This window comes from Prionailurus viverrinus, chromosome B4 (assembly GCF_022837055.1).
Source record: "Prionailurus viverrinus isolate Anna chromosome B4, UM_Priviv_1.0, whole genome shotgun sequence".
Lineage (NCBI taxonomy): Eukaryota > Metazoa > Chordata > Mammalia > Carnivora > Felidae > Prionailurus > Prionailurus viverrinus.
The window spans coordinates 124,718,761-124,745,390 of NC_062567.1; the positions used below are offsets into that span (position 1 = coordinate 124,718,761).

The 26,630-nt window shown below is 42.1% G+C and overlaps 2 protein-coding genes across 10 annotated transcripts in view; both read right to left on the minus strand.

The window, feature by feature from the left end:
- Positions 1-118: 118 nt before the first annotated feature.
- Positions 119-21,738, minus strand: RTCB (RNA 2',3'-cyclic phosphate and 5'-OH ligase). Its single transcript, XM_047865461.1, has 12 exons — positions 21,566-21,738; positions 18,464-18,542; positions 17,227-17,294; positions 15,818-15,917; positions 12,646-12,802; positions 11,449-11,605; positions 10,292-10,451; positions 9,000-9,175; positions 8,319-8,507; positions 7,298-7,408; positions 5,586-5,705; positions 119-1,232 (listed from the first exon to the last, which is right to left on the minus strand). Exons 1-12 carry the CDS (start codon positions 21,656-21,658, stop codon positions 1,125-1,127), a joined length of 1,518 nt encoding a protein of 505 aa, XP_047721417.1. The 5' UTR covers positions 21,659-21,738; the 3' UTR covers positions 119-1,124.
- The window catches only part of BPIFC (BPI fold containing family C), a 74,833-nt gene continuing 50,777 nt past the window's right edge, over positions 2,575-26,630 (minus strand). For all 9 annotated transcript variants that reach the window (XM_047865457.1, XM_047865456.1, XM_047865455.1 and 6 more), the window contains 5 exons: positions 25,579-25,642; positions 24,747-24,823; positions 23,491-24,036; positions 16,561-16,566; positions 2,575-2,585 (listed from right to left, as the gene is read on the minus strand). In XM_047865457.1, the coding sequence (XP_047721413.1) occupies positions 23,914-24,036; positions 24,747-24,823; positions 25,579-25,642 (264 nt within the window). In that variant the 3' untranslated portion in view covers positions 2,575-2,585; positions 16,561-16,566; positions 23,491-23,913. The remainder of the gene's footprint in view (positions 2,586-16,560; positions 16,567-23,490; positions 24,037-24,746; positions 24,824-25,578; positions 25,643-26,630) is intronic.

The window sequence follows — 26,630 nt, forward strand, 5'->3', positions numbered from 1 at the left end:
TTTGGAGTGAGTTGCTGAAAGTAACCTGTGAGAAAAATGAGGGAACAGCAACGCTAACCCAAGTGAATCAAGCAAAAATACTACTTGTCCTAGGCTATAAACTACTAAGCACAAAATATAAACAACATATTGTAACTTTATTAGATTTTTCTATTTTACTGGCTGTTTGGACTCAACAAAGAAAGGCCTTAGTAACCTGTAACTTTAACACCTCAGGTGTCACAGTACAGAACACAAAACCTGATTGGGTGGCACAAGACCAGTCAACCTGTCACAAGGCACCCACTGACATCGCAGCTGTGGTCATGTCATGTTTTTATAATAATTCAATCACAAACATAAGACATTCGGTATTATGTGAGGGTTCTCTGCTGCTGCTGTGCAAGGCATCACCCAACAACAGTTTACTAGACCAGGCCTAATTAATGACAGATACCAGCAGGTGCCACTGTGCAGGGAAGTCAAAACTCTGCCTCATATTTAGAATGAGAGAAGTCGCAAGTCTATGAAAAACTATGTCCTCTTTTGGGCTCCTATTCCTACACCTCCATACACACTCCCTGCTCAATGTGTCCCATTATCCATTCATCTAATATCCAGATAGGACTCCATGGGTACTTTCCAAGTGAGAGCGGTGTTCAGGGTTTTGCTGGGTTCAGGGGAAGGGGGCAGATGTGTGGATAAATGGACAAACTGACAACAGGAGGAGGGCAAGGAAAACATTTCAAAACTCTTAGTTAATAGGATGCTCTTCACAACACCTCTCAGAATGTAAACAGAAGTTGGTGTAAACAGGTTCATTCTGATGAATAAAGACTTATAGGACTGAGTCAGACAGTATCTTGGCCTATCTGCACCCCTCAACAGATTTTCCTAAAACCTGGGGACAATCAGGGAGGAAGTATATCCACCCTTTCCAAAGGAGGGCAGTGGGACTCCTCCCAGAAGGTAATGTTACAACACTGGCTCCTGAAAGCAGCAGCCACCCGCCAGCTACTTAGCAACAGGTAGTTATAGCTGCACAATTTGGAACCCGTCAGGTCTCGAGTTTGGCGTCTGAGGAGCATTTCAGTCCACCTCCATTCCGTGAGAGGCAGTGGCGTTCGGCAGCTTCGGTCAGTGCTCTATCCTTTGATCACAGCAATTGGTCTCAGTTTAATGGCCTTCTTGCTGATCCCAGCATCATGGCAGGTGTTCACCACGTCGGTCACATTCTTGTAGGACTCAGGAGCCTGCAAGGGAGGAGTTAGACATCATCAAAGTCTATTAAAATGGAATCATTGAAAGCATTAAACTTCATGTGGGATTAAAGAAATGCACATTAAAGTAATACTGAGTATTCTTTTGTCAGTCAAGTAAGGATTAAAATGATGAACGAGCTCAGTGTTGGTAAGGGTGATGGTAAGATAAACACTTCCATCCTGTTTTATATTTTTTCTGTAGTTCTCATAATTTCCCCATAGAACATATATTACTTGTATTACTAGGAAAAGCAGTAGTTGAATAAAACATACACACCAATACCCGACAGAGAAGACACGCACCAAACAATCCTGTTAGTGGTAATTATCTATGGATGGTAGTTACTGGCCATTTTGATTTTCTTTCTTTATATATTTCTGCAGTTGTCAAAATTTCTGGAACGCACATATACTACCTTCACAATAAGGGAAAGTTCTGTTCAATGCATGTATATTACTGTCAGTGTATGTGCACACATTCATGGGTACACATGTACACACACACAGTTATCTCTGACTTTCCAGCAAAACCACCACCCACCCCTCCCACCTGGTCACTGTCCTGCCACCATGAGAACCAGTTTCCTTACACATACCCTTTCTTCCTGGTCATGTCAGCACAGACGCTCAGGCCTCCTGCTGACTCCCACAGGGCTCTGCACATAGCCCTTTCTAGCTCATGTCCCATTCCCTGCCAACTTCTAACTTCCCCACCACAGCCTCTGGAACTCCCTCCAGGGAGTCATGTGCAGAATCCTTTCCCTCTTCCCCTCTTCTCTGAACATTCCCTTTACCTTCCCATTCTCGCTGAAACACAGATCTCCCCTAGGGATATTACTTCCACCTCCAACTTTCTGAAGTAGTAGCTGTTTTCCCTCCTAAATGGGGTCCTATCATTAGGCTCAGACTTGTTGTTCTTGATTCTTTCCAGACCATTCGTGCTCCTTCCTCCCTAAGTACTCTCAGCTTTGAGTCTCACAGTCATAACATTTTTCTACCCTTTCTTGATGTAGTTCCCAGCTAGACTCTGAATCACTCCCTAGCATTACCTGAAGATTTCTTGATCCTGGCTCAGTGTCCCTCTCTCCTGCTAATAATTCCAAAGGATTTCAGTATCTAGGAAGAGGATCCTTTCAGTATCTTGGCCTCTTAGTTCCCTGAGTTTTGCTCCTTCAAGTTTATTTTTAGAGAGAGAAAGAGAGAGCAAGCGAGCACGCACAAGCAGGGAAGAGGCAGACAGAGAGGGGGAGAGACAATCCTGCACTGTTAGCACGGAGCCCAACGTGGGGACTCAATCTCAGGAACCGTGAGATCATGACCTGAGCCGAAATCAAGAGTCAGATGCTTAACCAACTGAGCAACCCAGGCGCTCCGAGTTTTGCTCCCTCAGTGCTTACCTTGGCCATTCACTCCCACCCAGGGCCATACCCCAGAACTTATCATTACCAGTGATCACAACTCCTCCATAATCTCAATTTCAAGCATGTCATGCTGGTGACGACAGCTAGGTTTCCAGCTCACTCCCCTCCTGTGCTTTATCTCCAACAAGACCTATAATCCTTTTGCAACACCCGTAACAACCTTGCTTCTTTCCCACTGCACCGTACTTGCAAACCTGGTTAAAGTTAGTTCAACATCTATTTCATGCCTGCACCTGCATGGCTGAATGTAGTTGAAAAACGCCCCATCACTGAATTTAGCTCAAGTAGGCACCTGCTGCTGTCCTGGCAACCACCCAAAACTTCCCCAGGCTGATTACTATTTCTCTTAAATGGTCATCTCCTACCTTCTCCTGTAGCCTTACTCCTAGTTGCTGGTACTACTTTCTATACACTGAAAACAAGAGAAACAGCCAGAAAAGAATCTCCACAAACTCTCACCAAATCTTCCCTGACTACCTGCATCCTACCTTCTGTCCTTTCATTAATAATTCATTATCGGAGCTCTTAGCCAAACCAAGCCCAACCACCTGCACATCCGATTCCATCTCCTCTCCTCTACCCAAGGACACTGCTCCAGTAATTCCCCCTGCTTTCCTGCATTATCAATTTCTCTTCTAGAATATTCTCATCAGGGTGCCAGACCCTGTTACTCTTCTGCTCAAAATTCTCCAATGTCTTCCCATCATCTCACTCAGAGTAAGAAGAGCAAAAGTCCTTCTGTAGAGGAAAAGGCAAGGACCCACATGATCTGGTGCCCCTGCCTCTCTGACCTCATCTCCCTCGCGGTGGCCTCCTTTCTATGTCTCGAACACCCAAGCATAACCTCGCCTTAGGGTTTCTGCACATGGCTGTTCTCTGTGCCTGGAAAGCTTGCCCCTAGATCCCCACATATACCCACACGGCCCACCCCCTCATTGCCTTCAGGTCTTCACTCAAGTATCACCCTCTACACCCTACTTAAAACTGCACCCACTTCTGATTTTTCCCTATCCCCATCCCATTTGTACTTTATAGCACTTACTGTCACCCAACACACTACATCTTTTACTGTGTGCTTTCACAAGAAAGGGATTTGTTGGTTTTGTTCTCTGCAGCACCTAGAGCAGCACCTAACTATAGCAGATGTTTAATTGTTTCCCGAGTCAATGAAAAAATCATATGCAAAACATGCAACTAAGGAAAATACCAACTGTTAATAGAGGTTATCTCTGGCTGGTGGAATTTTACATGGCTTGTTTTCTTCTTTGCATTTTCCAAAATCTCTTAATTAAACAGGTGTTATTCTTAAAATCAGAAAAAATTAATAGTTGTTAAAAAATAAGGCTTTGTAATACTCTGTGACTCAGCCTACTTTTAGGACTTCATTCTAATTATTAAAACAGCTGGAAAAAAGCTTCATGCATGAAAACACACATTACAACTTAATTTATAATAGCAAAATCTGGAAGTCAGTTAAATGTCAAATATGGGCAGAAACTCATGATACTTAACTGGGAGACTATTTGGCAACCATTAATTAAATTATTTTAATGATCAAATTATTAATTTGATCATTAAAATAATTTAATGATTTGGCAATCATTAATAATTGTTTTATCTTTACAAGCAATACTACAGTAATGTGCTAAATTTAAAAAAGGACTACAAAATGTTTGTAAACTATGATTGTAATTAGTTTTAAAAAAAGCATTTAGGGAAAAAAAATGGCAGTCAGCATCCTAAAAAAGGAGGTAACAGTTGTGTTAGGGCACTGAGTTTCTGGATGACTACCTTTCTTTTAAACTTAAAAAAAAAAAAGTTATGGGGCACCTGGGTGGCTCAGTCAGTTGAGCGTCTGACTTCAGCTCAGGTCATGATCTCGCAGTTTGTGAGTTCGAGCCCCCTGTTGGGCTCTGTACTGACAGCTCAGAGCCTGGAGCCTGCTTCAGATTCTGTGTCTCCCCCTTTCTCTGCCCCTCCCATGTTCACGCTCTGTCTCTCAATAATAAATAAAAAAAGTTGGGGCGCCTGGGTGGCTCAGTTGGTTGAGTGTCCGGCCTTGGCTCAGATCATGATCTCACAGTCTGTGAGTTCAAGCCCTGCATCGGGCTCTGTGCTGACAGCTCAGGGCCTGGAGCCTGCTTCGGATTCTGTGTCTCCCTCTCTCTCTGCCCCTCCCCTGGTCATGCTTTGTCTCTCTCTGTCTCAAAAATAAATAAGAACATTAAAAAAATAAAAAATAAATAAAGTTAAAAAATGTAAATGTTCAAAAAAAATTATGTTGTTTCTATTTCCAATATGTACATATCTGTACATAACATACATATAATTTAAACAAAATCTTGGCTCCCTTTTGAATCAAAACTATTTCCCTAAACATCTTACCCTTCCCTTTTCAAATGTGCTTTCAAATTTATTTTATTTATGTATGTATTTAGAGAGTGTACACAAACATGGGAAGGGGGGAGGGAGGGAGGGAGAGAGACGGGGGGTGGAGAGAGAGAGGGAGAGGAAGAGGGAGAGAGAGAGAGAACATTTTAAACAGGCGCCACGCCCAGCGCGGAGCCCAATGTGGGGCTTGATCTCATGACTGTGAGATCATGACCTGAGCCAAAGTCAAGAGTTGGATGCTTAACCGACTGAGCCACACAGGTGCCCAGCTTTCAAATTTAAGTATACAGCTGTGCAAAAGAAAAGTTAAAATGAGTCAGCTCAACAATTTTTGAAGTTTAATATGTAGAAAGGTAAGAATCATTCTTATGTATTTGGCTTATAATTAATCTCCACACAAAAGACAAAGACACACTATAACTGAGGTTATTTAAAAACAAACAAATGTAATACAGCAATACTAAAAATTGTTCTGTGTAGTGGCATAAATCAGAGACAGTTTTATGCTGAATATTTATCAAAATTCACTTACCTCTTCCATAACCAGTTTGGGCGAGGCAACGCGGATTGCAATTCCCATATCTGCCAGTTTGTCCAAGACATCCTGGAAATCTAAATTACGTCGAGATTTTGCTCGGGATAACGCACGGCCCTGGATTGGGGACAGAATGAACTTCACTTTATAAATTCTGAGCTACAATTTATGTTCAATTCCAGCAATTATTTAAGCCCTTGGGATTATATGCCTTTTCCTTGACTTCTTTAAAAAAAAAAAAAAAAAAAAAGTAAAAAAACAATCTTTTTCTGTATTCTCAACCTTATTAGGTGTCTTTTGTTACGAGTCTCATCGTATCCTTCTGGAAAACAAATTTCCACCTATACAAAACATTCAGTATTTAAAGATTCAGTTTTGTGTTTCTAACTACTATTAATTATCAATTCAATATAAATACATTGATTTTAATATAAACAGTATGTCTGTTATCACAAAAACTTTATGCTTTGTGATTTAAAACAGTTTCTCAACATCAGCACTACTGACATTTTATTAAATGTTTATTTATTTTTGAGAGAGACTGAACATGAGCAGGGGGAGGGGCAGAGAGAGAGGGAGGCACAGAATCCGAAGCAGGCTCCATCTAGGCTCTAAGTTGTCAGCACAGAGCCCAAAGCAGGGCTCAAACCGTGAGATCATGACCTGAGCTGAAGGTGAATGGTTAACCGACGGAGCCACCGAGGCGCCCCAACACTACTGACATTTTGGACCAGATACTTCTTTGTGTAGAATGTTCAGCAGCATCCTTGGCCTGTACTAGATGCCAGCAGCAAAGCTACTCTCCCTCACTGTGACAATTAAAAAAGTGCTTCCAGGTGTTGCTAATGTATGGTGTGAGATGTGCTGGTTTTGATCACTGGGTTAAAATTAGGAATTGGGAGGCAGCTGGACATGAGAAAGGATCAGAGAAAAAGGAGGATTTAAATATTATTTGTGAAGGTCTGTCCTATAAAAGATACTTTAGTTTCCATTTTCTACTCCATCACGAGCTAAGCATTCTCATGGCTTAGAACAGGGGCTGGCAAACTGGTTTGTGGGCCAAATCTGGTCTACCACCCGTTTTTGTAAATCAAGTTTTATTGGAACACAGCAATTCCCATTTGTTTATGTATTGTCTACGGCTACTTTTTCATTACAATGGCACAAGGGAATAGTTACTACAGAGACCCCATGGCCCAAAAGTCTAAAATACTTACCACCTGATGCTTTACAAAGTTTACCGACACCTGACTTAGAATGAAAGAGGTGATATGGTAAATAGGTGTGTATGCAGTCTATGCCTGGGCTGTGATTTGCAAATCCCCCAAATCTTGAGTGGACCTACCTAGTAAGGAGCAAATTATGCAAATGACTAGGTCCAGTGAATCACTGAGATAAGCTTTGATGTAAACTTGCATCAGTTAAAGTTATATCCGTTGTGCTGGTCTGACAATTTCTCAGTCTGGATTTTACAGACCTGCAGAGATGAGGAACAGTCCCTGGCGCTACAATGACTTCACTAAAGTAGAGACACTAGGTGACTTTAGTCAGTTCATTAGACAGTGTATACTATGGGAATAAATTCAGGTAGAAAACAAGACAGACCCAAACTTCAACTTTGTTAATGCTCAAATACATTTACCTATCGAAATGCAAAAAGATGATTAAATGGAAGAGAGCATTTCTACCTAAGTTTCTGTTTTCCTTACCGCTCCGTGACAAGTTGTTCCGAAGGTCTCAGTCATGCCCTGTTCAGTGCCAGTAAGAACGTAACTACAGGTGCCCATGGTGCCACCAATGAGCACTGGTTGTCCAGTGAGCTGAGGATACACAAATCAAATATAATTTAGAAAAGCATGAGCTTTTTATGCCTGAGATTTACACTTCCTCTCACATTGTAGGACTGTGGGAAAAACCTGGGCCTCTAAATATATTGTTTTCACAAATGTATTATGAAATTATTTTAATTCTTTGATAATCAAGAGAGAAGTGGAAGGGAGTGAAAATGTGAGGGCCAGGAAGGCAGCAGAAGACACACAATGTAAGAGCAAAGCCAAATCCAAACATTTGGGGAAGTGTCATTAGGAAGAACCATCCCAGGGAATGCACTCGCCCTTTTCAAGCTCTGGTTTTCTCATCTGTACAATGGGAGCAGACTAAGGGCCCTTCTACCTCTATCACAGCCAGACAGCAAGAGAAGAAGAAAAAAAATTTTTTTCTTTTAATTTTAATCTTGCTTTCCAATCATTCAAAGGCCTTGAAAAGATCACCTTTATGGAGTAAAATAATGTCCATGCAGGACGTTTTAGACAGTCCACTGCAAGCAGATGATAGGGGGAGTCACTGCTTCAGAGAAGACTAGAAATCACTGTTCTCATGGATGACAGATTTTCTTTTCACAACTGCTGCCTTTCTCCTTATTATTTTTTTTAAGTTTATTTATTTATTTATTTAGAGAGGGGAGGGAGGGGGAGGGAGAGAGAGAGAGAGAGAGAGAGAGAGAGAGAGAGAGAGAGAGAATATGAATCCCAAGCAGGCTCCACACTGTCAGCGCAGAGCCTGATGCGGGACTCCATCTCACAAACTGTGAGATTATGACCTGAGCCGAAGTTGGATGACCAACTGACTGAGCACCCAGGCACCCCAGCCTTTCTGTTTAAATTCACCCATGTTTAGAGCCACCTAAATCATGCCCCCGTGGCTTGAAACCACAAATGGCTTAGTACATACTTGGTAATCAACAGCAATAAGGGGATGGTGAGGAGGAAAAGCTCGGGTGGATCCCTTCCTGTGCACCAACAGTGTCCGTTCCTTTCCATCCACCACGTGCTGTTCGACTTTGGCAATATTGTGAGAAACATCATAGATCACGTGTAGGTCCAAGTCATCAGGAGTTGTGTTGAAGACCTTGGCAAAAGCCTAAGGGCAAAAGCTTGAGTTAAAAGCAGCCAGAACCAGCTTTTTAGAACTCACCTAACTGATCTCAGCTCATCTGTTTCTGAAGGGAGTGAGGGGTTTAAGAGCTCAAATACAGCAGTATTATTAATCTTCACATAAAAGACAAAAACCATGTTTTACACCACATCGCAAATTCCACTCTGTAAATTCCAATGCTGGTTGAAAAGCTGCTGGGCTACTCTTGATCCCACCCTCAGAACTTCTTCCTCAGCCTTCTAGTCTTCGTGGATGGCACTTCTATCCTCTCTGCTGCTCAAGGCAAACTCTAGGAACAATTCTGGCTCTCTTCTTCCCTCATTCCCCGTGCCTGATTCCCTGCTGATTTGGTTTCAGGAGACACCAAGAGCCTGGACATTCCCAATATTTCCAATATTTGTTACATTTTGAAAACCAAATTCTATAAGCGCTGTTTTAAACTTCACCGTGAGTAACAGAAGAGCACTTCAACTGTACCTGACGGGTTAAGAAGGTCATGGAAGAGCGGTTGACCCAGGCATAGTTCCCAGCAGCTGCCATTCCCTTCAGGTAGTCCTGACCCTCTGGGGAAGCGATCCGAGCACAAGCCAATTGCCGGTCGTTGACTATGATCTTGTCTCTCTTCATGGCTTTTTCCATAGCAACCAGTGCATCTGGACAAGAGAGAAGCAAGTCTGAACCAGCCAATTTTCCCTTTGTAATTCAGATTGCAGAAAAGCAGGCTATACTCAAGCCCATTCTTTGAAAAGCAAAATGCAACTTTCCCTTTGAAGTGTTTCTAAGTTCATCTTGGTCAAGACATACTTATTAGGCATCTTCTGTCAGAGCTGTGTGACAGAAGCTACGTGGGCTGCAAAGACAACACCTTCCCTCCAGGAACTTTTTAAGAGGAATGAGATGTGCACTCAAACAGCAACAATATGATCTTAGTTATTCCTTTCTTGGCATGAGAATGTATGAATAGAAGCAGTAAAGTACACTTTATTACCATCATGGTTTTTAAAAATAATCTTTCAATGACTTAACAGAAAAGAGTTGGAGACAGGTTGCTAGAACTGCAGAAAAACCAAATTCATGACGAAGTGCTCAGAATACTCAGTAGAAAGTTCAGTATTACTAGTCAATGCTCCATATATTTGCTAGATTAAAGATTCTAATGGGTCAGTCTGGCCCAAATTATTAAATTCCCATAGGGTGAAACGTGCATAGAAGGATGAACTATATAACATGCAACTTAAGGTTATAATTTCCATGTGTCTACATACCTTTCCACATATTCATAAATCCTTTCACACAATCATCAGAGACTTTGCTGCTATTCCCCTGCCTCCTCTTTTGTCCGTGTTGTCTTTTGGCCATGAATGTCCTTTGTGCGTGATTGTCCAAACTGCAATAGTATGTGTTCACGCCACTCCCAAAATCTTTTTCCTACAGACTCTAGATCGACTCTTCTATAGCATTTTATCAACTACTATCTTTTCATTTTAATCAACGTGACATCTCTTTCTTGAGATAATTTGAGGGCAGGTCCTTGCCCATTTCCTCAGTGAATCCACCGTGATACTTAATCTTGCACTATAGGTACGTTAAGACATATTTGTATATGTCATAAATGTATAAACACTTTACATATACTATTTCATTTAATCTTCAACATGACGTGAAATAGTAAAACCTACACAGTATGGTTTGAGAGCTTTCTCTCTTAAATCTCTATTTCCATAAACACATGTTTGAGCACTAAGTCAAAACTCAGGTCCAGAATATACCTGTGGCTACTTGGTGGCCCAAGCCTCTGCTTCCGCTGTGGATCATCACACACACCTGTCCCTTATGGTCAATGCCCATTTTCTTAGCAGCGTACTCATTGAAAATCTCATCCACAACCTGGATTTCTGCATAGTGGTTTCCTGCTCCCAGGGTCCCCAACTGCAAAAGTAAGAATGATAAAAACAGCTTCAATTCTGCTTTAAAAAAAAAATCCATTTAAAAAGCAAATAGGTAAAAACAACCAGTAACAAAAAATAATCACAATGTTTTATATTAACAAAGACATTTGAGCCTTAGAAATGCTTCATGCATTTAAAGCAATACACAGTAAAAAATATGGTACAGTAGTTCTTGGAAGTTTACTGTATCATTATCTGCTTGAGGTATGCACATATAAAAAGCTTCATAAACCAAAACTCAGACCATTAAAGGGTTCACAGGACACTTTAAACATCGTGGAGAGAAAGGTCAAATTTTGGGATGAACTCTGGTGAATGTGGACTCCTACACAAGGTCCAAATTCAAATGTTTTTTTGAAACATCAATGAGTTCACTGACACCTACCACTATCCACCACTGAAAGAATATGTTCCATAACTGGAATTAACAGATGTAGGGACCATGGAATAGAAGTGCTGGAAGAGTCTTTAGAGGGTGTCTAGTTTTAACTATTCCAATTTTCAGGTAAGAAAACCGACCCAGAGAAGCAAAAGAGACTTGCCCACAGTCACAGCGAATTAGTGGCAAGCCATCCCAATTAGCTGTAGATTTCAAACATGTGGTATATTCTGATCTCATGAACACCATAAATTGACAACGTACGTCTTCTCACTTTAGGCTCCAGAAAATTCAGCCAAATCTGCAGATTGTCAAAGTATGTTCATACGCAATTTGGGCATACATTTTAAGCCTTATAATCATATCCCACTTTTCTCACATTCATTTCTAATTCAGCACACTTTGTTTTATTTTATGAACATCTGCGAGATCCTGATACCTTTCCAAAAGAGTAACAACAAAACATAAACAAGTTTGTGTTCTTTTTGATATACTGTAAAAAAACCCCTGGGGATTATATTTGCCACATAGAAGACAACTTTTGCCCTCAACAAAAATATATGGTAAAAATGAGCATGTTGTTCTTCCGAAGTGTTACCTGAGGAAGGCCTCTTTTCTTAGCCCTTGCGGAGACCTTATTGGGATCGGCCTGCAACATCCTTCCGTACTCCTCACAGTGCTCCTTGTCTTCAGCCCAGGCGTAGCCTTCCCTCAGGGACCAGTCCACACCCATCTCCAAGGCCTCCTCCAAGTCTCTGAGCGAGTAATAAGGTCTGGTCATTTCACAGCCAAGGCAGAGCAAAAGCTACGATGACCACATCTCAACAGGGTAGAGGGAAGCAGTCCCATTCACGATCTGTCACCTGCGTACCAGACACTGTGCTGGATGCAAAGTTTATGCTCTCAGCAATTCCAGTATTTTGAGGAAAGCACTTACATGAATAATTGCAACATAAAATGGTAAGTGTCGGGGCGCCTGGGTGGCTCAGTTGGTTGAGCATCCCACTTTGGCTCAGGTCATGATCTCACGGTTTGTGAGTTTGAGCCCCGCGTTGGGCTCTGTGCTGACAGCTCAGAGCCTGGGGCCTGCTTCTACTTCTGTGTCTCCCTCTCTCTCTGCCCCTAACCCACCTGCATTCTGTCTCTCTCTCAAAAATAAATAAACATTAAAAAAAAAAAAAAATAGTAAGTGCCATACAAGAGATATTATAGTTTTATTATTTAAAAAAATTTTTAAGTTGTTTCTTGTTTGCTTGTTTTGTTTTTTGTTTAGAGAGTGAGTGTGCCAGCAGGATAGAGAGCTTGGGATTCTCTCTCTCCCTTTCTCTCTCAAGATAAATACACTCTAAAAAAAATTATTTATTTAAGAACGCTCACCCAACATGGGGCTCAAACTCATGACCCTGACTAAGCCAGCCAGGCACTATGATCTCTTTAAACCTCAGTTTCCTTTTGTGTAAATTGGGAATAATACCAGGTTTGCTATCTAGATGAAATGACAGGATATACATACACTATAGCACAGCGCCTTCCATGTGGGAAGTGCTCAATAACTGTCAGTTGGTATTATTCTATTATAAATTCTGTACATCAAAAGCTGTTCTAATGAACATCTGTTGACTAATGTCTCTAATATATGGGCAGGACCTCATGCTTAAAAGAACAATGCATTACCACTTCCTAAAAAGTGACTGAATAATCCCCATCTCCTCAGCGTCCTACATTAGATATGAATTCGAGGGTCATTGTGGTTATTTTCTTTCTCACTCTATTTATTGGAAAGTTGTCTTCTTACTTGGCATTCATGGGGATGACACCTTTTGATCCCACCCCAACAGGAATGTGGTCAAACATAGCCTGGGCAAGCTGCTCCTTCACTGGCTGGACATCGCTTTCATCTAAATTGGTTCTAAGCAAGCGGACACCGCAGTTGATGTCAAATCCGACACCACCTATAAAACAGAGAAAGGTTAGTCAAAGATCAGCAAAACCAGGTAGTTGAACAATGTTATCTGTGGTTTCTCACCAATAATACAGGGTGTGAAAGACAGCTATTCTTTCAAAGGTTAACTTAAAACATTTTTCTTTTAGTCTTTACTTTTGAAAGAGACAGAGTGCGAACAGAGGAGGACCGGAGAGAGAGGGAGACACAGAATCCAAAGCAGGATCCAGGCTCTGAGCGGTCAGCACAGAGCCCGACGCGGGGCTCACACTCACAAACGCGAGATCATGACCTGAGCTGAAGTCAGACACTTAACTCACTGAGTCACCCAGGCGCCCCAAGGTTAACTATTTTTTTAAGGAACCCACAAAGTAGGTAAAGTCTGATGGCATCAAGATGTTTAAAATGATGTACATACTACAGGTACTTACTTGGTGGGCCAGGAAAGTGGTAATGAACAATGAGTGTCATCTAGGCTAGAGATTAAAATGGGAATTATATGCTTCTCTTTTTCTGTGTATCATTCTTATTGGGGGTTTATGAATTCTATTAGCTTTTTCAAAGGGCCAGTATTTGGCCTTGTTCATCCTTTCTACTATATATCATTTCATTAATTTTGTTAATTATTGCCATCTTTCTATCTTTTCTGGGTTTGTTGTTCTTTAGCTTTTTGAGATGGATGCTTAGATTACTGATATTTCAGCCTTTCTTCTTTTCTAATTTGTACATTTAGGACCATGTGTTTCTATCTACATTTGGTATTAATAATAACCCAGTTTTTGGACAGTATTTTTTATTAACATCAGTTACAATTATTTTATAGTTCCCATTACGATCTTTTTTGGACCACATGGGTTATTTATTTATATTTTATTATTTATTTTTAGAAGTTTATTTATTTTGAGAGAGAGTGGAGGAGGAGCAGAGAGAAAGGGAGAGAACCCTAGGCAGGCTCTGTGCTGTCAGCACGGAGCCCTACGTAGGGCTCGAACTCACGAACTGTGAGATCATGACCTGAGCCAATACCAAGAGTTGGGCGCTTAACTGACTGAGCCGCCCAAGGTCCCCTATTTATTTATATTTTAGAGAGAGAGAGAGAGAGACAGACAGACAGACAGATAATGCATGCCCATGAGGGGTGGGCAAAGGAGAGAATCTTAAACAGGTTCCACACTCAGCTCAGACCCTGACACCGGGCTTGATCCCACAACTCTGGGATCACGACCTGAGCCAAAATCAAGAGTCAGACACTCAACCAACTGAGCCAGCCAGGCGCCCCTGACCTGTGGGTTATTTAAACACACATGCTTACTTCGTAAATATATGAGATTTCCCCCTAGTTTTTGTTGTTGTTAATGACTTCTAACTTAATTCCACTATAATAGGTAATACCTTCGGTACCAGGAGTACTTAAGCGTGGTCCAGGAAAGCTTTAAGGTCTGTAAGAGTAACTATAATAATGCTGGGGCATCTAGGCAGCTCAGTTGGTTAAGCATCCAACTCATGATCTCAGCTCAGGTCTTGATCTCGCGTTCATGAGTTCAAGCCCCATACTGGGCTCCATGCCGGGCATAAAGCCTACCTACTTAAAAAAAATTAATGCTATGGGGCCCCTGGGTGGCTTGGTCAGTTAAGCGTCCAACTCATGATTTAGGCTCAGGTCATCATCTCATGGTTCGTGAGTTTGAGCCTCTCATCAGGCTCCACGCTGACAGTGCGGAGCCTGCTTGGGATCCTCTCTCCCTCTCTCTCTGCCCCTCCCCCACTCACTCTGTCTCTGTCAAAATAAACTTAAAAATAATGCTAACATATTATTTACATTTTAAACTTTTCTCTTCTGTGCAGTTTTCCAAAGGCTACATGACAGATGATGGATAATGAAACACATACTTGTGTGTTACTGTTTTAAACATTTCTCAGTTTTAATTTCTGGTAAGGTAAATACTGATAAAAGCCTTTGAGAACAGCCCTCAATCATTTTTCAGAGGATAAAGGGGTCGAGTCCAAAAAGTTTGAGAACTGTTTGTTGTTAATTTCAATGCTTTAAAATTTGAGACCCGATTTACGGCTCAGCAGTGTGGCCAATTTTGTGAACATTCTGTGTGCACTTGGAAAAATGTGTATTCCACAGTTCTAGGATGTACTGTGACATGTGTGCACACACACCACACGTACATATTAGAGGTCAAGGCATCAAGTTTGCTAACTGGATTGTTCAAATCTATATCTTTACTGACTGAAATCTGCCATTACCTCAGGAGAAAAAGAGAGCTAAATGCAGCACTCACGTATCTGCACTTTTTCTCTGGTCTTTGCCTCACAAATTCTTATTGTTTCCAAAGCTTTCCTACGCTTCCAATCAGGTGTGTTTTTCTCTCTTATTTTGTTTTAAAACTTTTATTCAGCCTTTCTTGTTATTCTTGGCAGAGGATTGCTCTGAAACAAGCTTATCCACCATCGCAAAAGGCAGAACTCTCCAGATAAAATTTAAACTTTCATTTCTTTTTCAGACTCTGAAAGCAAAGACATTATCTGGTGTGAAATATTTTCAGTGAAAGTACCCCACACCAGAAAAGATATATACAACTAGACATCAATCATAATGATGACGATGAGGGCAAACACGTCCCAAACACTTCCTACGTACTTGGTACTGTGCTAAGTATCTTACACAGCTTAACTCATTCAATCCTCACGGTGATACTACGTGGAAATAACACTGGCTCCAATTTTCCCAAGAGTTAACTGGGACACAAAGAAGACACATAATTTGCCAGTGAAGTGTTTCAGTTCGTTCTGTAGCCAATGTCTAAAAAGTGCCTGGCACAGAGGAGGAGCCCAAATAATTTTCAATAAATGTATGCTTTACTTGATGTTTTAATAGCTTCTGAGTGCTCACAATTAATTCCCTCAGTAAATGAGAAAACAAGAAAGGATAGAACATGATGAGACTGAGAGATGTCCATACTGTTCCAGAAGGGCTATGCTTCATACCTGATGGCAGACGTGCACAGTGTGACCTTACCTGGGGATACCACTGCTTCGGGGTCATTCATATCGAAGGCTGCCATGTTCCCAATAGCAAACCCATAACCTGAGTGGACATCAGGAAGCCCGATAGATCGCTGAAAGAGAATTAGAAAATGAAATCCAGCTTTCTCAACCTGGCTCTCTGGTTGCCTGACAAGTCATATTAATTCTCAAATAGGTTATAGGCCAAAGTCTTCCCAAATCAAGATTTTGTTTTCAGGAAATCTTCTCTATTGGTGGAAAGAAGTGTAAAGTCTCCTAATTATAAAGCTAGCTATAGCAAAAAAACTCTTTTTAATAAACTCTGACCATTAACTGAGGTAACAGAAAGCAGAAAAGCCTCAATGTAACATGATATAGGATGGCCACATACTAACTTTAAGGTAGTATTACGTTTTTTTTTTTTTTAAGTTTATTTTGAAAGAGTGCACAGGAGGGGAGGGGTAGGGGGTGGAAAGAGAATCCCAAGCAGGCTGTGCACCATCAGCACAGAGCCTGATGTAGGGCTTGAACTCATGAAGCGTGAGATCATGACCTGAACTGAAATCAAGAGTTGGACACTCAACCGACTGAGCCACCCGGGTGCCCCTAAGGTAGTGTTACATTTTAAAGATAATCTTTAGACACGAACAAATTGTGGTCATGTCAGGCTAAATGAAGGGAAATAATCTGATTTATACAGATCCTTAGTGCTTAAGCAATCACAGGAAAATATAATCCATTTGATGGTAGGAATACTGTATACTGTCTATATTTGGGGCCTGGAAATGGCCCTGATCCAGGAAGAATGCAAGTCAAACATGGTCAGGACATATGGAGACACCTAGACACTTAAAAAATGCACAAGCCAAGTGCCAGCACAGTAAATGGTATAAAGACCTCAAAAAAAGTCTGTTGTAAGGATTTAATATCTTCTTCTGATGGTAGAACCTGAATGTCACACTGTGGAGGGGGCCCCACTTGGAGCTCCACCGGGCCTCCCTGTTACCGCCACCACCCTCCTTTTCCAGTCATGTCTACAACAGCTACATTGTCCTTTTTTCTGCTCCACAGTCCTAACCCTTAAACTTCCGTCCATTCTCTCTCCAGTCATCCTCTCGAATGGGGCCAGAGTGAAACTTTCAATGTTGGTACACTGATCCAGGAATAATGATGGACTGTGACAAAGAAACAAGAAAACAACACTACTTCAAAGGTTTTTGAATGCTTACAGATTCTAGCAAAAGGGAACCGAAACTGAGATGTTACCCAGACTCAATTACTTAAGTCCCACGGTTATTTCTACATGTTTGAAAGTCACTGTCTAAATGACACCACTATCAGTTATATGTGGCCAGTCATCCACTCAGCAAGTTTTTAGACGAAGAGAAATATAAATGATTAAAACTCTGAACATGGACTCACATGAACAATCCCAGGCAGGGCTGCCACATTGCCAATTTGTTTCATGGCTGGCAGGAAGCCACCAACACCTGAAGACAAAAATTCAGTATTAGAAAAGGAGACACGGTTGATTTTTAGCATTCAGGATATTCATGTTTCTAGCTTGCATGAAATGAAGGGTAGTGGTTAGGACTACCAGAACAACACAACATGAAAGGATGTTTGAGATGAAGGGGGAAGGCAGCACACACGAAGGAAGGTAGTGAGGTCAATCACAGGGATTAGAAACATGGCGTCAGTGTTCTGTGCATACCACGAGAAGGGTACTTGCAAACGCTGTACTGGGAAATGTAAAACAACTATTAAATTTTATGTTGCCCATGTAAAAAAAATGTATTCTTTCAACAGTTTATATTATTTACCAAAAAAAAAAAAAAAAAATCAACACTGGATTTACTGTAAGAGACAAAGTAGGGCAATGTGGACAAGCTGGGAAAACACTGCATTGAGAGGCAGGGGATAGGGGGCTCTAGGCCCAGCTCTGTCACTTGGTTGGTGTGTCACTGTAGGCAAGTCAGGATGTCCTGGTGGGGAGAGGAGTGGGATTTAGTTTGTCGAGCTGAAAATAAAAGGGTTAAAACTAGGTTCCATTTTGTATCATCACCATTAGAGCGTTATATTAGAGCTTTATACATTTATCTGTAAACATTACTGCAGTTCTGCAAGATAAATGTAATAAAATTCTCTTTTATAGATGAGATTAGCTGAAGCTCAGTGAGGTTACTCAGTGTACTGGTTAAGAATATGGACTTTGGAATCAGATACTCTTGGCTTTGAGTTCTGGCTCTGTTACCAAGAAGCTCTGCAACCCTGGACAAATTGAAACTACTTAATGTCACTGAGCCTTGACTTACGCATGTGTAAAATGGAGATAACATCTTCCTCTTAAAGTGACTCTAAGAATTACATGAGATCATCTATGTACAGTGCCTGGCACACAGTAAGTGCGCAATAAATGATAGCTTTTATTGCCCAAGGTTAGCTGAGAAACCAACCAGGTCCACCCAGCTCCAAACAGTTTCTAGAAAGCCAGGTGGCTAACAATGTGATCACAAATAAGAAACAGGTTTTGGTCTCATTTAAGTCTTGATCATCAGCTACAATACTTTTGTATTTTAAATTATCACTGAGTTACTATTTTCAGACCACAGAGAAGACACTACTTATGTGGCCACACGTAAAACTCTAATGTACTTACCACCACCTCGACAGGCATTTCTTAATTCCTCAAACATTAATTTTTCCAGAGCATCATTCACATAGAAAACTCCTTCAACCTGGTACCAAAGAAAAGGAAAAACTATGTCTGAGCACATGCCCAGTGTCTAGGCAATGGATAGAATATAAATACTGTATATAATACTTACTTTGCTTTATTCTTTATAAAACACTTTCTCATTACCTTAAGCAAGCAGAAAACTTCCAAAGATTACAAGATGTTCCTATCTTTAAATATATTTTAATGTTGCAACATTCACAAATTATTTTGTTTTTCTCCTGCTCTCGAAGCCATATTTTAGAATTCAACAGGTAGGAGCGCCTGGGTGGCTGAGTTGGTTGAATTCCTCTCAGGTCATGATTTCATAGTTCGTGAGGGGCACAGGGTACGTGAGTTTGAGCCCTGCATCGGGCTCTCTGCTGTCAGCACAGAGCACGCTTCAGATCCTGCCCCTCTCCTGCTCGCTCTCTCTCAAAAATAAATGTTAAAAAAAAATTCAACAGGTAAAATATTTTTTGCATGTGTGATAAAGCACAGTCTTCCAACTATGCTCTAAGGTCAAAAGTCCTACTGCTCTTGTGCTTCTAAGAATCAGTGTGTCTTGATAAATAGATGAATAAAAAAAAAACCCAAAAGATTCTAAACATAAAAATGCAGTCATCTGACCTTAGTGTACTTTGCTCGTGCTTAAGACAATAGCACATTACACTTTATTGTGTCCTATGCTGATCTACAGATCTATACTTAGGTAAACAGCAAAAATTTAACATGTAGCTACGCAGCTGTGTGTTTAGTTCTATAATCTATATAGTTAGTTTTAAGAGGATAAAAAAGCTTGATAATAGAACATAAAAAGGCAATGGGGGACATAATTATGTAACACCAAAGGCCAGAACATTTTTACCAAAGATCAAATATTATGAAGGAGCTGCCCACTAATGGATAATGGATAAAGACTTAACACTTAATCATCTGGACAAATCTCTTTCTTTTATAAGAGGATTTCTCCATGAATAACACTACTAGTTGAAGGAAAATGTCTCCAGTACAATTTTCTAAGTGTCACATTTATTTTTATACACATATATCTTAATGGCTATTTATTTTTGAGAGACAGAGTGTGTGTGTGCATGTGCATAAGCCAGAGAAGGTCAGAGAGATCCCAATCCTCTGCTGTCAGCGCAGAGCCCGATGTAGGGCTCGAACTCATGAACTGTGAGCTCATGACCTGTGATGAAATTAAGAGTCGGACTCTTAACTGACTGAGCCACCCAGGTGCCCCATAAGGGCCACATTTATTAATTCACCAAACATTTACCGAGGACTCATGCTTCAGGCACTGTACTGGGCCACTAGGGGAGAAACAAAGAATATGAAAGATCCCATTTTTGAGGAATTTCCAGTCCAGGATGCAGCCCAGACTAGAAAATTAAGAGTACCACAAGGCAACTGTCATGACAGGTGCGTCCCATGGGAGAAACTGATGCAGAAGTGGTTCAGCAGCCTAGGGAGCCCGCGGAGGTTTCACGGGTGCTCACTGTTTGAACTAGCGTTCAAAGAACAGGGACATGACCTGAGTTTAGGAGACACTTAGGAGACAAAGGAGGCACAAAGATGACAAAGGTGGGAGGGGGTTGTTTTAGGGAAGAGGATTTTTAGTGCAGCCCAGGGGTCTTAAGGGAGGAACGGAGATTAAGTAGGATGGGGCAATCTCTGTGAAGTCACTAATCTCAATGAGAATGGGAATACAATTCAGGGTTAGCAGAAAGGTCTGTATCTTCTTAGGAGCAGTATATGGAGATTTCAACTCACTTAGGCGAGAAGTGGTGGTGAAGTGTTTGTTGTACAAATAGTTAAACCACAAGTGCCTAGCAAAATGAGACTTGCTCCTGGGCAGAATCGGCAGCCGCGTGTGTATCACAGGTCAAGCCAGAATCACTACCAGACACGGACAGTGTGTTACCATGATCATGCCATGGTTAGTTCCTACTCCTTCTTTCAGGGAACCAGATTCCATCAACAGGAACTGGCTAAATGGAAAACAGCAAAAAAAGAATCTTAGGACCGGAGCTTTTTTTCTCTCCTCTCCGCATCTAGCTAGGTGCTTTGCTCAATGGAGGACACTCAGGAAGTTTTGATGTTGAGTAAAAGAGTGAAATGGCTATCAGGAACTTTTACCAAATCACAAACCTTCAATACACTTACAAGGCACCTTAAGGGATTTCAGAAGCTATTTAATAACATATGCACCAAAAGCTTACAAATGCCTTTTTTCCTTCACTTTAATGGAAGATAATAGACACAAATGGCAATGAAGCCCGAGAAATACAGTTGAGCCCGGGCTTTCACACTCCCTGGGACTGGGTCCCCAAGTCTCCGTCGGGAATACATCACTCCGCTAGAGGAAAGCGAAGTAAAATGGGTATCGAGTCCTGGCTGGGCTTCTTGCTGGGGGGGGGGGGGGGGGGGGGGTAGAGGAAGCCGTGTCACCACCCGATCCTTAGCGAGGTGATTATTAAAAACAGGCTACCCTGACCTGTGAACTTAAACTGCTGTGAGACACAAAAACGTCTCATTAAAAACCCACACAGAACAGTGAAGGCTAACAACTTGCTTCAGCGTTCTGTAAACGTCACCCAGATGACCAGCATGACTCAGGAACGGAGTTCGTGTCCCAGCAACTCCACACCGGACCGGCTGTGCCACCGGGTAAAAAAAAAAAAAACAACCCACTAACGTCTCTGAAGCTCGGGAGTGTAACATCTTACGGGGCGTTTTTGAGACTTCTGTGTCAAAGCGCTTCGCAAGCGCCGATTTCGTGTTCACGTACATTTCCCAGACACGCTCCGCTCTGCTGGTCCTCGTGGCCTAGGGACCGTTCCGGCCGGGAGGTGGGGCCGGCCGGAGGGTGGGGGTGGGGGTGGGGGCGGTCGGAACACTGCCGGGGGGCAGGGGCGGCCCGGGCGCTAGCTAGGGGTAGGGAGAGCGACGGGGAGGCCGGGCCGGGTGGGCAGGGAGGCGCCGCGGGCCCCCAGGCGAGAAGGCCCCGCCACCCCACCGGCTCCTGCTTCTCCGCCTCACCTGCATGTTGGGCACGAAGCCCTTCTTGATTCTCCAGCAGTTTTTATTGATCTTTTCCAAGAACTGCAGCTCATCATTATAGCTGCGACTCATGGCGGCGGCAGCGGTGGCGAAAACTCCCGGCGCCGCTTTGAAGAGCTACTGCCGCGCTGTCCCGCAGCCTGAAGTACCACCTTCGCGCAATCAACGCGCAGGCGCGGCCGCTTCCGCCGCAGGACCGGCGACGGCAAGCGCCGAGGCTCGAAACTCGTGGGAACAATCGCTTACCTCGAGTAAAATTAGACTGCCCTCTAGTGCTTACCTTTTCGGATATTTACTTGTCCTTCTCTTCCAGGTTTAAAGCTAATCTAAATGCAGTCGTTTTAAGTGAGATCTAGTCATCCTTCGTTTTGGAAGTGCTTGTCTGGATCGGGCCCACCTGCTGTAGTGAATATCTGCCTGGGGTTTACATTCCCAGCAGAGAGCGGAAGAAGATATCTAGACATGAGAAACGTGTCTTGGGGCTCCTGGGTGGCTCAGTTGGTTAAGTGTCCGACTTCAGCTCAGGTCATGATATCACGGTTCGTGAGTTCGAGCCCCGCGTCGGGCTCTGTGCTGACAGCTCAGAGCCTGGAGCCTGCTTCAGATTCTGTGTCTCCCCCTCTCTCTGCTCCTCCCCTGCTTACACTCTGTCTCTTTCTCTCAAAAATACAATGAACATTAAAAAAAAAAAAAAAAGAAAGAAACATGTTTCAACAAGTATATCTAGAGACTTGTAATGTTTCGGAGTGAATTTATGGATGCAAATGAAGTAACTTTTCTGTCGGAAACGCACATTCCAAAGAAAGAAAGTGACAGTTTATCATTTATTCCACCAAACACTGATGAGGGTGGTAACTGTGGCCGATGTGCACGACAAAGATGAGTAAATCCAAGCCCCTGTGGACAGCCAGGCTTCCCTTCTGGGACCACTAGGGACCCTATGCTCATGCTCTTTTATACGCGTGTCACTTGCTTGCAGTAGTAAGTGATCTTTACATGATTATGGCTTCTAGTCCTACCTCACGTAAATAGCAGTGACTTTGGAATCAGTAAGACTTGGATTCAATTTCTACCTCTGCCACTTACCAGCCTTGTGTGATTCATTTCTCTTCACCTTTGTTTCCTCATCTGTAAAATGGGACCACAATTCTTGAGAGTGTCTGTGAAATGAGTGACACTCGTGGAGTAACCAGCACGGGGCGTGGTAGGCACTCCAGGAAAGGGCTCTCTTCCACACCTCGGCTGGACTATCAGAGCCACAAAGGCGAAGTTTGTGGCTTCTGTTCATTTCTTAAGTTATCCATATGGGTTCTCCTTTCCTCCTTTTCTGCCTCAGTTTCACCCGATGATTAGGTCTCTAACAATTTAATATCATCAACTACTAACGATCTAAATTTGGTACTCTGCGCTGTCATTTCATATGGCAGGAAAAACAGCCTAAAACTTAAACTTCCAGAGTCTCCTATGACCACTGTTTCTCACCAGAAACATCTAAGAGGCAAAGTATTCCCTTTTATTTATTTTTATTAAATTTTTTTTAGGTTTATTAATTTTGAGAGAGAGAAAAAAAGCAAGTGTGCGCGGGTAGAGAGAGAGGGAGAGAAAATCCTGAGCAGGCTCTGCATAATCAGCACAGAGCCTGACAAGGGGCTTGAACTCACAAACTGTAAGATCATGACCTGAGCTGAAATTGAGTCAGATGCTTAGTGGACTGAACCCCCCAGGCCCCCTAAAGTATTCCCTTTTCAAACCTTGAAATCTGCACAATCTCACTTTTCATCAACTTAAGGATGCTAATTCTCTCATCTTTGTCTTATTTTATTAAAAAAAAAAATCCAAGGCAGGGAATTTTTCCAAAAAAAAGACAAGGTTGACATTGATAGAAAACAAGTTTAATTAAAAACAGAGGACAGTAGCAGTAAATATAAAACATAAAATCCAATATGCGGGGAAGTGTGGGAAACCCTGGGTTGCTGAAAGAGCTCAAGGGAGCTGTCACGCAAATCAGTTTCTCAGGCACCTCCTCAGAAGCGCAGGCCTAGCTCTTGGCCCCAGCACCTTATTAACACAGGAGCACACAAATGTGCATTCAAACACGAACACACATCCAAACACCCACCCCTCCATACACGTGGAGACACACACCCTGATTTAGCTCTTTAACCCAGTTTGCCTCCCTCTTCCCTGAGGGTTTGAGAAAGAAAACTGTCAGCCTAAGCATTTCACTAGGGCTTACAACCCAGTGTGTACTGTCTGCCCCTTCCGGGTTTACAGTAGCTGTGGGACTAAGGGCCATCTACTTCCTGGAGTGGACTCCCAACAGGCAATCAAGCAGCTGGCTTCCCCCTCCACTGTCCATTTATGAAGTTCAGACCTTCCCAACCATGGAAACTTGGCTGCTGCTTTAAGGACGTTTCATACTTCAGGTCGGTGGAAATCAAAAGGAAACCCTGAAAAGGATGCAAGGGTGAAGACAACGTCACACTTAGTGGACCTGCAGCCATGGGGTATCTGAGTTTGCTGAGGAGTGAGGGAGAGATGGTCTCTTTATTGGGTTCTTCTGGGTCAAACCCACCCCGCCCCCATCCCCTTGTGAGTGCCTCAGACATAGGAGCAGGCCACTTGGGATAACTGTCACCTTATGAGACTTAAGCGACTATAGAAGGAGAGGTGGGGAGGGAAGGGGGTGGACAATAGTGTACAGGATTGGAAAATTCCATCAGAATCTTACTTCCACCCCCGCCCCCCCCCCCCCAGAAGTGTCAAAATGGAAGAAAAAAGTGTTCTGAAGCTTGTTTATCACGATTAATGAAGAAATAGCTCACAACAGGTCCTGAACCTAGAGGAGGGTCTTTGGTTCAGGCAAAAGTTCAATGAGAGAATAAATGAAACAGACACACCACAGTGTAGCGTCTCGTACTGTGGTGTGAATAGGTCTGGCTGTGAAAGGAAATCAGACTCGGGTTGATTTTTCAACTCAAGTTTAAATGCTTTTCATAGTTGACTGCAAACTTTAAGAGCTAAATGTTTTGTCTGTAAAATGTGGGCTGGAAACACACGAAGTGGAACAAAGTAGCATAAAACAGAGGAAGCAAATTAGGAAGAGGCTTATTCTAGTATAAAAGAAATTGGGCAGTTAGGAGAATATTCACATTCTTACCTCAAAAACTTCAATATCTGAATTGACAAAGGAGATTTTGTGTGGGTTGGGCAGCGGAAATCCTTGCTGCAATTTTGCTAAAATATAGAACAAGGTGTAAGATAACTAGGCACAGACACAGCAGTTTTAGCAAACTTTTTAGTAAAGGACAAATAAGCAGCTTTTAAATAATATATCTTTTCCTTCTTCCTGATTTCTGTGTTTTCATTCTTTGTCCCTAGCATTTTCCTAGATGAATGCTTACTTAATTAATGAAGTGCTTAATAAAAATGCACATGCAATTATGTACATTTGGATGGCAGAAAAATGCTGGCAACTTGTCCAGTTTATATTTTGAAAATTCCGTAATTTGTAGGTCTGAGAACATTTTGGTCTCTGATACAAAGTGTATTTTAAACAAGACAAACTCAAGATGTTGCAGTTTGTGAATGGTTGCATACAGGGAGAGGGACTAGGATTGTCCTTCATTAAAACTGTCTATCCAGATGGTGGTCTGTGTATAAAACCACAGAGATGCCCTCTAGGGAGAATAGTCTCATTTCTGCCTGACCTGAAGGAGATTCTTTACTGCCTCAGGAGGGCAGTTTCAATCTCTTTAACTCAACCAGAGTTTGACTGTTCTTGCTGAGTTCTGCACGTAGTGTTGTTAACAAGGCTTGGACTGGAATAACTAATTTTGCAATCACATCATTGATGGTACAAACTGTAAATTCTGGCATTGGCCTGGATTTACAAAATAACGTGCTACAAGTACAGGCCTTGGGGTGGAAAGTCCCAAACAATCCCCAATGTTTGATTACCTCAAAGTCACATGTTCCCCAGAATGTCTTACCGTTGGCCAGTGGGAGGATACCAAAGTGGAGAATGGACGACAGAATATTCTCAAACCTCAAGACCTAAAATGAAAGGGGATACTAAATCAGTTGCCAAATCCTGGCATTTTGAAAGTACCATGCCTGGTCTGGATGTGCACTTCCCCAGACCTTATCACGACAGAGGGCGATAGTTACAATCTCCCCATAGAGACAGTCTCGCTTTCCAGACACTGAACACTATTTTGCAGGAAAGCATATTAAACAGTTTCCCAATCTTTTTTCCTCCTTGAGGATGGACATTTCTGCTCTTTGGGTATGCTAGATCATGGTGGCAGCAAACATGGCAATTAAGATATTTACCAAGTAAGACCATCTAAACAATTGATAAATATCCCAATTAGTAAGTAGTCTGCCCTAATTGAGGTCCGTTGCATTATGTTATGCTCTATATTTAACAGTCTCACCAGAACATCCAGTTTATCTTGAGTAAACTATGGTAGTAAATCTTAGCAGAGTGTCAGCTCCTGGGAAGGTTCAGGTATTAAAAATAAATGGACATGATGAACATCGATTCACTCAATGAATATATTTTGAACATCCTACATGCTTAAGCAAGCTATGCAGCCTAGCAAGGAGGGCTCTGAGGCTGCCTTCCTAGGTTTACCTCTTGTTTTTACCACTTAGGTCATGTTGGGAAAGTCTTTAACCTCTTTATGTCTTGGTTTCCTCAAGTGTAAAATAAAGATAAACAGCACGAATGTCACAGGGTTGGTCTCATGTTTAAACAAGTTAATATTATGTAAAATGTCCAGTATTAACCACTGTCATTTGTTTCAGAAATGTCATTGTTAGCATTCTCTGTTGTTGATCCTAAGCAGTTTTTTGGGGGGTCTTCCTAGAAGACTTGGGACTCATTTGCCTTCTCTAGGCTCAGGAAATATTTATGAGAAAGTCAGCTATACTTTCTCATGGACTATAGTTTGTCTTCTACCAAAGAGCTATGCCACGGAGGTGCTAACCCACAGTGCATGAGACAATCTTGGTATTTTAAATTTCAATGTCTGGCATG